The sequence below is a fragment of the Gallus gallus genome, chromosome 9, assembly GCF_016699485.2.
Source record: "Gallus gallus isolate bGalGal1 chromosome 9, bGalGal1.mat.broiler.GRCg7b, whole genome shotgun sequence".
Lineage (NCBI taxonomy): Eukaryota > Metazoa > Chordata > Aves > Galliformes > Phasianidae > Gallus > Gallus gallus.
The window spans coordinates 13,546,075-13,558,489 of record NC_052540.1 but is presented as its reverse complement, the minus strand read 5'-3'; the positions used below and the strand labels follow the sequence as shown (position 1 = coordinate 13,558,489).

General features: G+C 47.1%; 1 protein-coding gene across 10 annotated transcripts in view; it reads left to right on the top strand.

Annotated features, from left to right (window-relative positions):
• The window catches only part of IL1RAP (interleukin 1 receptor accessory protein), a 41,602-nt gene extending 30,904 nt beyond the window's left edge, over positions 1–10,698 (top strand). For 6 of the 10 annotated variants that reach the window (XM_422719.6, XM_015291586.4, XM_015291585.4 and 3 more), the window contains 3 exons: positions 384–533; positions 1,156–1,299; positions 9,451–10,698. In XM_422719.6, the coding sequence (XP_422719.4) occupies positions 384–533; positions 1,156–1,299; positions 9,451–10,136 (980 nt within the window). In that variant the 3' untranslated portion in view covers positions 10,137–10,698. Of the gene's footprint in view, positions 1–383; positions 534–1,155; positions 1,300–3,065; positions 6,915–9,450 lie in introns of those variants that run through there. The other 4 variants (XM_015291581.3, XM_040705812.2, XM_046898512.1 and 1 more) reach the window with 1 other exon arrangement.
• The last annotated feature ends 1,717 nt before the right edge of the window (positions 10,699–12,415 follow it).

The following is a 12,415-nucleotide window of genomic DNA, read 5'->3' as shown; positions in this document are numbered from 1 at the left end:
GGCACAAGAACTGCGGGTGTGTGATGGGGAGGGAAAGCAGTGGCCATTGCCTTTATGTTGTTGCAGGTGAGCTTTGGCTGACCCTTCTAGAAGTATGTGCTGTTGTGCTGCCCAAAGAGGTTGCATATCCTCATGAGAGGATCATGTTCATATACTGGCTTTGGGCTGTGCAAGTGATTTCCATCTATGGGTCTGCTGTCACATGTCCTGCCAGACAAGCTTTGGTTTGGCCACCTTTGTCTGAAGGGCCAGCTTGGCTCTTGGCTTCTATTTCCCAGTGTTCCTCTGCATCATTTGACTACATATAGCACATACTCGATCCTGCTTAGCTGAAGGTGCAGCCTATTTGGTAAACCTGGACCCTTGTTCTTTTTTACATCCAGTTGCAGCACCAAAGTATACTGTGGAGCTGGCCTGTGGACTAGGAGCAACCATCCTGCTTGTCGTGGTGCTGATTGTCATCTATCATGTTTATTGGCTTGAAATGGTCCTCTTCTATCGAGCTCATTTTGGAACAGATGAAACCATTCTAGGTAAGGAGTTAGAGGTCTTATTTTATAAGTAATTGCCTGGCTTCTCCGATTCTATGCAGGGATTCTCAAATCCGGAGCGATTTGCTTTAAAATGTGGGAAGGCATCCAAAAGGATGAGATAATTAAGTACCCTTCTTCCTCAGTATGACCGCATCTTCCCTGTGTTACTGGGAATTTCTCTTCGTGGGAGTCTAAGCTGAGATATTGTTCTCTGTAGGATAGGAGGGTGTTGGAATGCTTGTTGGGTGAAGGGGATGCTATGGCTTTCAGAGATTGTAGGCAGAATGCGAATGTCTGGTGGGATTGCTCACATGGGTAGACAACAATAGGAGGATGCAGTGTCAGAAGTGGAAGAAAAGGATGTGGGACAGAACAAGTTGGTTATGTTACTGCAGTCTTTTGTCTTCAGCAGCCCAATGGTGTCTGGGTACCTTCACGTTCAGCCTGGGCAACCAGAGGCAGCACTGCTGCCTTAGAGATATGGAAATTGATGTCTTGACCCGGGCTCATATCAAGCCTTTGTATTTACTTTTTCCCTGAAGAAAATCAAAGACTCAGCATGTGCAGTATCACAAGTGTCTTTTCTGCTGTTTGTATTTCTCTGCACTCTTTCAATGTTCAGATGGGAAGGAGTATGATGTGTACGTGTCCTACGCACGCAACGCGGAGGAGGAAGAGTTTGTGCTGCTGACGCTACGGGGAGTCCTGGAGAATGAGTTTGGGTACAAGCTGTGTATCTTCGACAGAGACAGCCTCCCTGGGGGAAGTGAGTACTTCACGGGGGGCTGTGCTCCATGTACATCCTCTCTTCTTTACTGGTCTTTGAGGTACTGAGCATAAGCTCATAGAATGTGTGGCTTGGGTTGGAAGGGACCTTAAAGGTCAAGTTTCAGTCCCCCTGCTGGGGGCAGGGACAGCTGATGAGAGCTGGCCATTTCAGACTAGCTTCTATCCTCCCCATCTCTAAGAACAATCTTTTGTTAGTATTTTCTAATGGTTTTGCTTCATGTGACAATGTCACAGATGTCCACAGAAGATTTTCTGGTGGCCTGGAACAAGTGGTGGCTGTGGTTATTTCAGTTGCTTTCTCCAAGAGTGATGTGTGGGAGTGGCTGTTTTATCAGCACAAAGGAAACATCCACTGACATTCACACACAGCTTCTGAGCTGCCTTAGGAAAGGGGGATACAGTCAAGGCTTTAAAAATAAATAAATAAACAGAGGAGTGTGATGCTGGACTGGGCTGCTAGCTCACGTAGGACATTAGTGAAAACCTGGAAAAACCAGAAGTGCCTGCTTCAGGGAGGTGTGGAATGTGCCCTACCAGCATCTCTGAGATGATAACGTGCCCTCCCAGCAGGCCTCCTACTCACCTTCATTAATTAGAAAATCTGTGTCTAACATAGCATAAAATTAGTTGTTATGGTTAAGAATATTTTGTTGTGTGTAGGATGTAGAAAATCACCCAGAATGGAAGTTTGTGAAACTGGCACTGACAGAGCATCTTCCACCTCTCAGCTGCCTAAGATTGCTGTGGGCCAAAAGTGTACTCACAAACTTCATGTCACTCTTCTTTTTCCTTTGGAGAGTTTCATTTTCTTTCCAGCACAGCAATCCTGAGCTCCCTTGCCCTTCACCATCACCTAAAAGGTGCTCCTATCCCAGCTCACTGCCACTACCAGCCTCAATCCAGCAAGCTCTGAGGACCAGCCCAGCTGAGCTCTACTTTGCTGGCTTGTGGCTGCAGTTAGCAATGCTACTGGGTCCTCCCCACTGCTTCTGAGCTAGGATTTGACTAATCTTCTTGGGGAAGCAGAGCAGACCAGGAAATAGCTTTTGGCAGCTGGTGCCATGCCTCTGGAGTGTACATCTGTGTTGCTGGGAGAGTTATGTTGTCCTTGGTGAAGGAACAGTGGGAGATTGATTATCCTATGACTTTGCTGACAGGAACTAATCAAATGTGCTTGACAACTAAATGAAGTTGCCTGTCAGTGTTATTTTATTCTCCATTGTGTTTTCTGACCACTCAGGAGCATTCTGTTGTCAATGCAGCGTGGGAGACCCTGCAGCAGAGAGAGCAAGCATTGGGATTTGTGCTTACGGGGGATTTTCACATTAATTACAGAAAGGTGGCTAAGGACAATCTACATGCAGGTTTTAGAAAATCAAAGATGATCCACTGTGATTTGTCATTTTTTGGACACATCATTAAAAGTCCTCTGAGTAGTTTACATGTCACTTTTAGCAATACTTAGATCTGCTTTCATCAGTGATAGCAACAGGAACAACTAGTGTGAAATTGGTTGATATAACAGTATTTCCAAAGTAAATTAACCCACAAGAAACATAGAGGTTCCTCTATGGGGCCATGGGCTAGGAGGTCTTGCACAGCTTGGGAAGCACCAGTGTGGTCTTTGGAAAGGGCATCTGAGGGATTTCATTATTCCCCTCTAAAAGCTATGAGGAATCACATGAACAGCTCAGCAGCCTGTTCTCAGCCTTCACTAACCACCCTGATGTTTCTTTCTCCCAGTTGTCACAGACGAAACCCTGAGCTTCATCCAGAAAAGCCAACGTCTGCTTGTTGTCCTGAGCCCCAACTACGTCATGCAGGGGACACAGGCCCTGCTGGAGCTCAAGGCTGGTCTAGAGAATATGGCCTCCAAGGGCAACATCAAAGTCATTCTAGTGCAGTACAAAGTCATCAAGAAGAGCAAAGTGAAGGAGCTGAAGCAGGCCAAGGCAGCCTTGACTATCATTAAATGGAAAGGAGAGAAATCAAAGTTCCCAAAGGGCAGGTTCTGGAAAGAGCTACAGCTGGAACTGCCAGTAAAAAAAATTATCAGGAGTTCGAGCCCTGATGGGCAAGAGCCCTCATACGTCTCCCTAAGAAATGTTTGATGCCATCAGCAAAAAAAAAACAACAACCCAACAAACTAATACAAAAAAAAAAAAAAAATCACAATCCAGAGCCCACCCCCAAAACAGAAAAACCCACCAAAAAATATAGAAGTTAAGCCAGAGACTGGGAAGGAGCTCAGGCTGGGTTTATGTCCCAAGTGTTTCAGAGGACAGTTGTGCCTCCCTACAGCTTTTCTACTGTCCTGGCAGTAGAAAGACCAAAGATACATACACTTCTCTCTGTGATTGCACACCCTTGTAACGAACCACAGAAGCCCTGGTCTCAGGGTCTATATCTGGGGTCTTCAGATGGGATGCAGCCAGTGCCTTGTCATAATGTGGCCTTTGTACACTCCAGTACTCCTTGATCCAGTTCCTATGGGACATTCCTTAGCTTCCAAGGCAGGGCTTCTTTCCTCTTTTCCATTCACTCTGTCCTGATTGTTGGTACCTATAAGGTACCAGGCTAGGGTTCAATTTGAATGGTGGCTCCAATATAGAGCCTTTCATTTTGACCTGGAGTGCTGGGCAGCAATAAACTAGATGAGGTTTAACAGTGTAGAGTCTTGCACCTGGGAAGGAATAACCGCAAGTATCAGTACAGACTGGAGGATGACCTGCTGGAGAGGAGCTCTGAGGAGAAGGACCTGGGGGTCCTGGTGGATGACAGGTTGGTAATGAGCCAGCAGTGTGCCCTGGTGGTCAAGAAGGCCAATAGGATCCTGGGGTACATTAAAAGGAGTGTGGTGAGCAGGTCAAGGGAGGTGATCCTCCCCCTCTACTCTGCCCTGGTCAGGCCTTACTTGGAGTACTATATCCAATTCTGGGTACAAAGAAGACAGGGATCTCCTGGAGAAGGGCCAGCAGAGGGCCACAAAGATGATAAAGGGCCTGGAGCATCTCTCCTGTGAGGAAAGGCTGAGCGAAGTGGGTCTGTTCAGCCTTGAGAAAAGAAGACTCAGAAGTGATCTTATTTATGTTTTTAAATGTCTTAAGTGTGGGAGTCAGAGAGACATGGCCAATCTCTTTTCAGCGGTCTATGGGGATTGGACAAAGGGAAACAGCCATAACCTTCAGCATAGGAAGTTTTGCACCAATACGCGAGGGAACTTCTTCACAGTGAGGGTGATGGAGCACTGTAACAGGCTGCCCAGGGACATTGTGGATTCTTCTCCTCTGGAGATATTCAAGACCCACCTGGCTGCTTACCTGCATAGCCTACTGTAGGGGCTTACTTTGAAGGGGGGTTGGACTCCATAATCTCTGAAGGTCCCTTCTGACCCCTACAATGCTGTGATCAGCATCCCAGCCCTGTAATCCTGATTGCTGTGGGACCACACATTTCTGCATTGGTGGGGGAAGCATAAACTCTTGAAGCTCCTCATCTTCTCTCCACACATTTCTATAGGAGCAGATGCATTCAGATAGTTTAGCAATATGGAGTTGCTGTTACAGAAGCAATGTATGTATACATTTTTTTTAAATGTGCTCTTCTAGGTGCTATTTGTATTGTAGCATTTCTACTAATAAGTGGTCTGTCTCTAGGACTCTCCAGTCTTCTGAACATCCTAAATCTTCAGGTCTGTAATGTTTGTAATATAGGGGATACCCCTCATTAGCACAGGCCATGGAGCATCTCTGAGAGGTGCCTCTTTGAAGAGTAAGCTCAGGGATTATACAAGCACTGCAAGGAACCCTGGTATACTACTGAGCCCACCTGCCGTCTCTGTGCTGCTGGCTGGGGAAAGCATTGTGCATGGTGCTGCTGAAGGCTTTGAGAGAACAGTGGTTATGTGCCTAGCTCTCCAGAGAATCCAGCAAAAGTACTTGAGCTTATTGAAAGCTCCATCCAGCTGGGTAAGACTTGGTTTGCTCTGCCTGCGTCTGATTAACGTAGTTTGTCATTTGGGGCTGAGGTTTAAACTGGACTTGGTTTTACAGGATAAACTTCTACCCCTCTTGTTTCCAGTTGCTGAACAGGGGATGTATTTCATGTTCTGCAATTTTTGCACAAAATGGAAGTATGAAACCCACTGCGTACAAGCTTTTGCTTCAATAGAATGCAATGAGCGTAAGAAAATACCTTGTGGATTAACCCCCAGCACACAAGCCTTTCAGCACAGGAATGGGGGTGTCCCCTCCCTTGTAGGACAAACCAAAGCACAGCAGGACCCTGGCATTGATTGGTGCTGTTATTCACATTTTCACATAATACTACAAGGTCCAGGGGTGTCTGTTCTCCTGCAGCTCCCCATACAAGGGCCTTCCCACTTAATTGTGGAATTCGGTACTACACACACTAAGTGCATGCTTATTTTTTGTAGATAATGGGTGCTCCTGAGTCACTTCTGACTCATGGTTTCTCTCCATTGGTGTTCAATGGGTGAAGCATAGCTGTTGATAATGGCATAAAAAAGCACTACGAGGTGGTGTCTATGCACTATTCATTCAGCTGGCAGCAAAGTTTGAGGGCCTCCTGGGGATCAGCCCAGCCTTGAAGATGTGGGTCTGAATCCTAGCATTAGCAAAGCCCCTGCTTGTAGCCTCTTGTGCTTAATAGTGTTGTGGCAGGGCAGCGGGCAGCCCCAGCCACCCTCATCACTGGGACAGGTACTGTACCAACGTGGAACATGTAGCAATTCCTTCTTTCCCACCTCCTCCATCCCTTACCCACTCTCTCCCTCACCCCCAAATAAGTTTTGCTTTAAGCACGTGAAAAATTTCAGTCAGCTTCACTGAAGGTCATGGAGCTCTTCATCTGCTCTGGACACATAAAAGCTTTGCTGTTGCTGAACCTTCTTCCTGTGGCAGTCGGTGGAGAGGCAGAGCTGCTTCCCGCACTCCAGAGAGCTTCATTGGCAGGAGGTAGCACCCAAGGCCATGCTAAGCTTCGTGAACTCATTCTAACTGCATCATTTTGCCCAGCTTCCCATTTCTGTTGGAGTTTTTGGCATCCCTGTGATCAGCTGCAAGATGTTCAGGCAGAGGGAAGGCCATGAGGCCAAAGCAGGACTGTATTAGAGTCTAATCTGACTAAAAATGTGACTTAAAAATACACATCACCGTGGGCCTCATGGGGATCTTCCAGGCCAGGGATGGCCCCCAGACCCTGCTGCAGTGTCGCTCTGAGAGCTGCTCTGGTACACCTACCATTTCATCCAGTGCTCCATCTGGTTTCCATGATGGCTTCTGTCACAGCGTCTGTCCAGTTCACTTGATTCTTTTGTATGTCTCCGTGCTGTAACCTAACATTTATCAACATGCAGCTCATACAGAGTTCCTCATTGTTATTTCCTAGAGAAACAACCTTCCACGAATTGGAAATAATATTTCTTTCCCTACACTGTTTGATGTCATGTAGCTGTTACAGAGTTTTCCCTTCTCTTTTCTGTATATTTTTGCCTTTGTGTTATTTGGTCTGTGAAGCGTCAGTATTATTCTATTTTGCTTTTCAATAAAACATTTTCACTTTTGCATTTCAGTCCTTGTGCATTTGTCATGAGTATCATTTTCCTCCCCATTACATCTACAAAAGGGTGTTAAAGAAAGATGTATGTAGTCTAAATATCAGGATCGTTTGGGGATGCTGCTTTAGAGGGGGGAATGGCCATTTCACGATGTGCATGTGCATATCACATGTCACCCAGAAGTGAACATGCACACTCAGAAAGCCTCTAACCCATAGAGCAATCACAGGATAGAAAAACAGGAAGGAAACACCATCCTTTTGCTTGAGAAGCTGAGCAATGAGCTGGAGTTTTGGAAATGTGTCTGCCTTATGCAGAGAAATCAGACTTGGTCTTAGGCTGCTTTGCCCATCACCTTCAGGTAGCTGGACTAGAAAAGGTTGTCAGTGTTTTGGTTTTTTTTCTTCTCATCTGAGCTACTTTCTTAACTTTTTCCTTTGACTGCATGGTAGCAGGTAAGTTCAGAGAGAGCCCAAGACTTCAAGACCACTAGCGAAACAAATGGAACCATAGAATCTTTTGAGTTGGAAGGGATCCTTAAGGGTCATCTAGTCCAACTCCCCTGCAGTGAACAAGGAAACACCTGTGATGGTCTCATATGTCTTGGTCAGCCAAGTCCAAAGGCATACCATTCTCAGGAATAAAACACATCTTCAGGAGTTTGAACATCTTGCCTGTGAAAAAAAAATGAGTTTCAAAATGTTGCAAATTTAAAATGGATAAAAGAAAACCATCATTGTCAGCTCAGTGAAAACACTTTATTTCAGCAGTTTTGGAATCATTCACATCAGTTGGACCTGTTCTTTGTGTGCAGGAGGGTGGAACAGGTGACCTCCCAGGGGCTGCTCCTGCCTGCATTTCTCCATGATTCTGTGATTCCACTTTCAAAAAGAAAGACCTTTCAAGCCAGCAAAGGAGCTTTTTCTTTCAGAAGATGTTGAAGTTTGGCTGATTTCAAAATAGATCTCAGTTAGTTATAGAAAGGTTTGAATGAGGCCTGGACTCAGTCAATTAGGAGATTGGTGCCGATTCTTTATGCCTTTGAAATAGAGTGGTTAGAGCATCCTGCAGCTTTAAGTGGCAATTCTGACAGAGCTGGCTTTGTCATCTACTTCTGGTTTCAATGAATCAGTGTTTTCCTGTGAGTGTGTGTGTGAGTGGGGGGGAATCCCCATAAAACTTTTGTACAAGAAAATAATACTCCAAATAGTTCAATTCAAATTCCATTGTTAAAGAACAAAACAAAGTGCCCTACTTCCTCCATTAGGATATTAATTGTTCAATCATTTTTCCTATCCTAAGTCCTCTGTCCCCAGATAATCTAGGGACATTGTGGTTTACAGCTAGTCATGTCTTTGAAGAAGCATTTATTTTTTATGGTCTTAAAATAAGATGCATTCAGATAAGGAAAGTGAGATAAGGAAAAAGAGAGAGCCAAGGGCTGCAAGAATAACAGCATGGCCATCATATGTAAGGAGTGGTATTGTTACTTATATGAACTTCAGCTGACAGAGGGGAGTTGGACGCTGCTGCCATTCCTCTTCAGGGCATAGACCTGGCCTGTCTGCAGGCATCCTCACTGCCACAACCCCTCACATACCAGGAGGCTTCTCTTGCCACTTACCCAGTACTTCTGCCCTGCTCTAACACTGCATGTCCTCAGGTACCCCCCATCGCCAGCACCAGCATGCAGGAAGTGGGTGGCCTTATACTTTTTTTTTTTTTTTTTTTTGTTAAGTTTCATAGTTCTGTTAATCATCTGGAGTTAATTTGCTAAGTGCCACAGCCCTATTAATTCCCATACTTTCCGCTGCTCACCCATTAGCCATGACACTTCAATATGCTTACTGCATCCCGAACCATAGATAGAACTCCAAGGACATCCTTCAGGTTTGCTGCTTTTCAGTGCTCATAATGAAAGAGATGCTGCCCTTGTCTGGCGCCGTTCCAACCGAGCATCTTGCTGAGCTGTACAAGCTGCAATCAACCCCAAGAAAAGCTTTGAAGGACAATATTTTCATCCCCCCACATTGCAGAGAGGGGATCTGATGGAGATGTTTAAGGCTGACATTTTGCGCTTTCTATGTTTGGAGGCTTCCATTTCAGGATGAGCAGCATGAGAGGGAGGGAGGTGGGCCTTAGCCTTGGTGGTATGGTGGGGCAATTGGTTCCCCTTGGCGCAGGGTGCTGCCCGAGCTGCAGGCAGGTGACGCCAACCAAGACCTTTGTTTTACAAAACTCCCCTGGGCAGCAGCATGCCATGCAGTGCTGAGTCAGAGTACGGTCCCGGCTTGTCCTGTTGTTCTGGCCTCTCATGTACCACTTCAGCCTTCTCAAAAGCCAAATGTGAAGCAAAAACGCTGATGTTGCTCCTGCAGGACCAGCTGACAGGAACGTAGGTCACCAAGTGGAAATTCACTGGGCTTGTGACAGGCCTTTGGTGGGGAGGGGGGGATCTGTGCAGGCTTGCCATCAAACAGCTTCCTCTGGCTTTTTTCTCCCTGCACCCCGACCCTTGTGCACCCCAACTCCTCTCCTTTACGCTCTTAGATACCACCGAAGCGGTGTTTGACTTCATCCAGAGGAGCCGCAGGATGATCGTGGTGCTGAGCCCTGATTACCTGACGGAGAAGAGCATCAGCCTGCTGGAGTTCAAGCTGGGCATCATGTGCCAGAACACCATCGCCACCAAGCTCATTGTTGTGGAGTACAGGCCGCTGCAGTGCACCCACCCCAGCATCCTCCAGCTGAAGGAGTCCGTCTCCTTCGTCACCTGGAAGGGGGAGAAGTCCAAGCGCTCGGGCTCGCACTTCTGGAAGGCCCTGCGGCTCGCGCTGCCACTGCGCAGCCTGAGTGCCGGCTCCGGCTGGAATGAGAGCTGCTCCTCCCAGTCTGACATCAGCCCTGATCCCATCCAGAGGAGAAAGAGTCGGTTGAAAGGTCGGCCTGAGCCGCAGGGAGCCCTCACGCCCCCGGCCTCCACACCGAAGGCCAAGCACCGGGCTTCGCGCTTCTTGGCCTGCCGGTGCTGTGGGACCTACTGCCATGGCGGCAGCAGACTGAAGCGCAAGCGGCGGGCGGTGGCTGAGCCCAGGTGGGAGACCCACCTCTGCAAGGCCGAGGGGCAGGGGGTGCCAGTCAGGAGCCGCCCCGAGCCCCCGCCTGCACAGGGCCCAGCCCTTGCCCTCTGCCATTACAGCGATCTATCGAACAACAATGACTTCTATGTCCTCTAGCTGAGAGATGGAGCTTGGTGGCGCTACAGGTGCTGAGCCCATGGAAGACATTTACTGGAGCTTCTGATGTGACATTTATGCAGTATCAGAGGCAGACTTGGTGTCTTTCTACATTGCCTCACTCGCTGTCAGGCACAAAGGACTGCAGCAACATTCCAGCTGTCTTGCTGATGATGATCTGAGCCAGGGACCTGCAACGGCACACAGAGCAGCAGTCAGGGCTGCCTATGTTGGCGAGTCCTTCTCCTTAATTACATCGCAAAGTGGAGCTGAACATATGTGAGCATCTCCTCAGCATTTCTTGTGGGAGGGCAGGTCCTGCTGGCAGGGTGGCATGGATGCAGGGATGCAGGAAGGGAGGCAGAAGCGGTGCATATGGGGGGAATACCCAGGGAAGGAGGAGACTGCAGGGTTTTGCAAACAAGACTTTGCTAATGAGCTCAATGGGAGCCCAGCCGTGCAGGAGTGCACTGTGCAGCACGGTGCTTTATCCACTGTGGTTTAAAAGAACTTGGTCAAACCTTTTAAATCCCTTCTCTCTGAATAAAAGTGAGTTCTTTAACCTGCTGTTGTTACCTGTGGTCTCAGGAAATGGTAAGTGCTGGAGCCTTGCTCACCAGGCAGCACCTGGGAAGTGATCTGCCCACTCTGCTGGAGGACACCCTGGTCCCAGTGCTCCCAGTCTCCTCCTGGGATTGGTTCCCTCCTGGCTTCCGCAGTGATGGATTTTTCTGCAGCTGTATGGCTGGTTCTGGTCAGTCTGACTGTTCTCTCTTGGGTTTCCAAGTACTTTTCTATATTCTTCCTGCCTTGGAAATATGAGAGGGACCCTCAGGGCACACAGAATGTGTGTCTGCCAGAACAGACCCCAATTTGATGTCTTCAGATGCAACCCTGATAAAATTCTTTGAGTAATTCACTAGGGGCCACGTTTCAGCCATGTTGATACTGCTGAAGTCATTATGATTCATACACCATTTTCCTTCTCCCACCAGCACCTCTTCCCCAGCAGTGCCCTGTCTTTTTTCCAACCCCTTCTTTCAGATATCAAGCAAAGCTGATGGCTTTCTCATTACAAGGCACTGTGAGCTGAATCCTAACAGCCCTGCTGCAGCAGACCAAGGAAATGGAAACCAAAGCACTGGTGCTGAGTAGACCTAAGTAAAATAAGGGCAAAAATGCCCTACCAGCTCATGAGAGATAGAACGTTAGACTCCAAAGAACTCTCCAGGCATGGGTTTCTTGGTAATCTCAGGCAGATGCATTTTAAATGGCTCAGATGTTTTGTCCATATGTGGCCATTCTGAATGATGAAATAGGATGGGGGGGAATGAGATGTTTGGAAAGTGAACGGATAAACTGCAGAATGCTTTGTGAGAAGTTATCAAAAGTAATATTAATTGGTTAAATGGTTCCAGTTGCCCTGAACTAGGCTGTCAGTGAGTCTGGCAGAGCTGAAAACAGGAACTACAAGATTCAAATAGCTTGCAATCAACCTCCAGAGCCAACCTTTGCTGTTTGTTGGCATATAAACAGCTTTTATTTACCATGGCTGCTCCAAAAGTAATGCCACCTATTTTATGATATTGTCAGACAATGTCAGAAGCAGATATTGGTGGTATGGCAGTGGAGATTGATCCTTCCCACCAATACTCCATTACATTTTGTTGCCACGTGACAGATGACTACAGAGGAATGGTCTGACAAAGCGGAATCTGACATGGAAGTGTGTATGAAGCAAAGGTGTGTCATTGAATTCCTCCAGGCAGAAAATTTGCACCTACTGACATTCATTGACAATTGCTGAATGGTGGATGCTGGCACAGTGAGGCAACAGGTAAGGACACTGCTGCTCTTATTGCTTCAACAGAGCTAGTGCAATTTTACTACTCTTTCTACTACCCATCAAACTGTTGCAAGGTGTTTGTTGCTCTCAGAACAAATGTTGAGAGAATGCTGGATTCCACTGCGTGCAGAACTGCAAGCCTTTACATCTGAGGCCAAGCTCACAGCTTGAAGCTGAAGCTATGCTGGATGGTTTGTCTCTGCAAGGACAAAGGCATGAAACACTGGAACCCATTTCACTTGTGTTTGTCTCTCTTCCTAAGCGTATTGCTTAGAAATACCCCCAAGCACCCGAACAAAGTTCTGTTTAGGACCAGAAAAGACTTTTTTTCTCATGGTTTGACTTCTGCTCTGTGAAAATTAGATACATCTGTTCGTATTTCATCTGACAGTGACTGGTGCAGATGGACTGTAGTCACTGCTCTCCTCTTTGA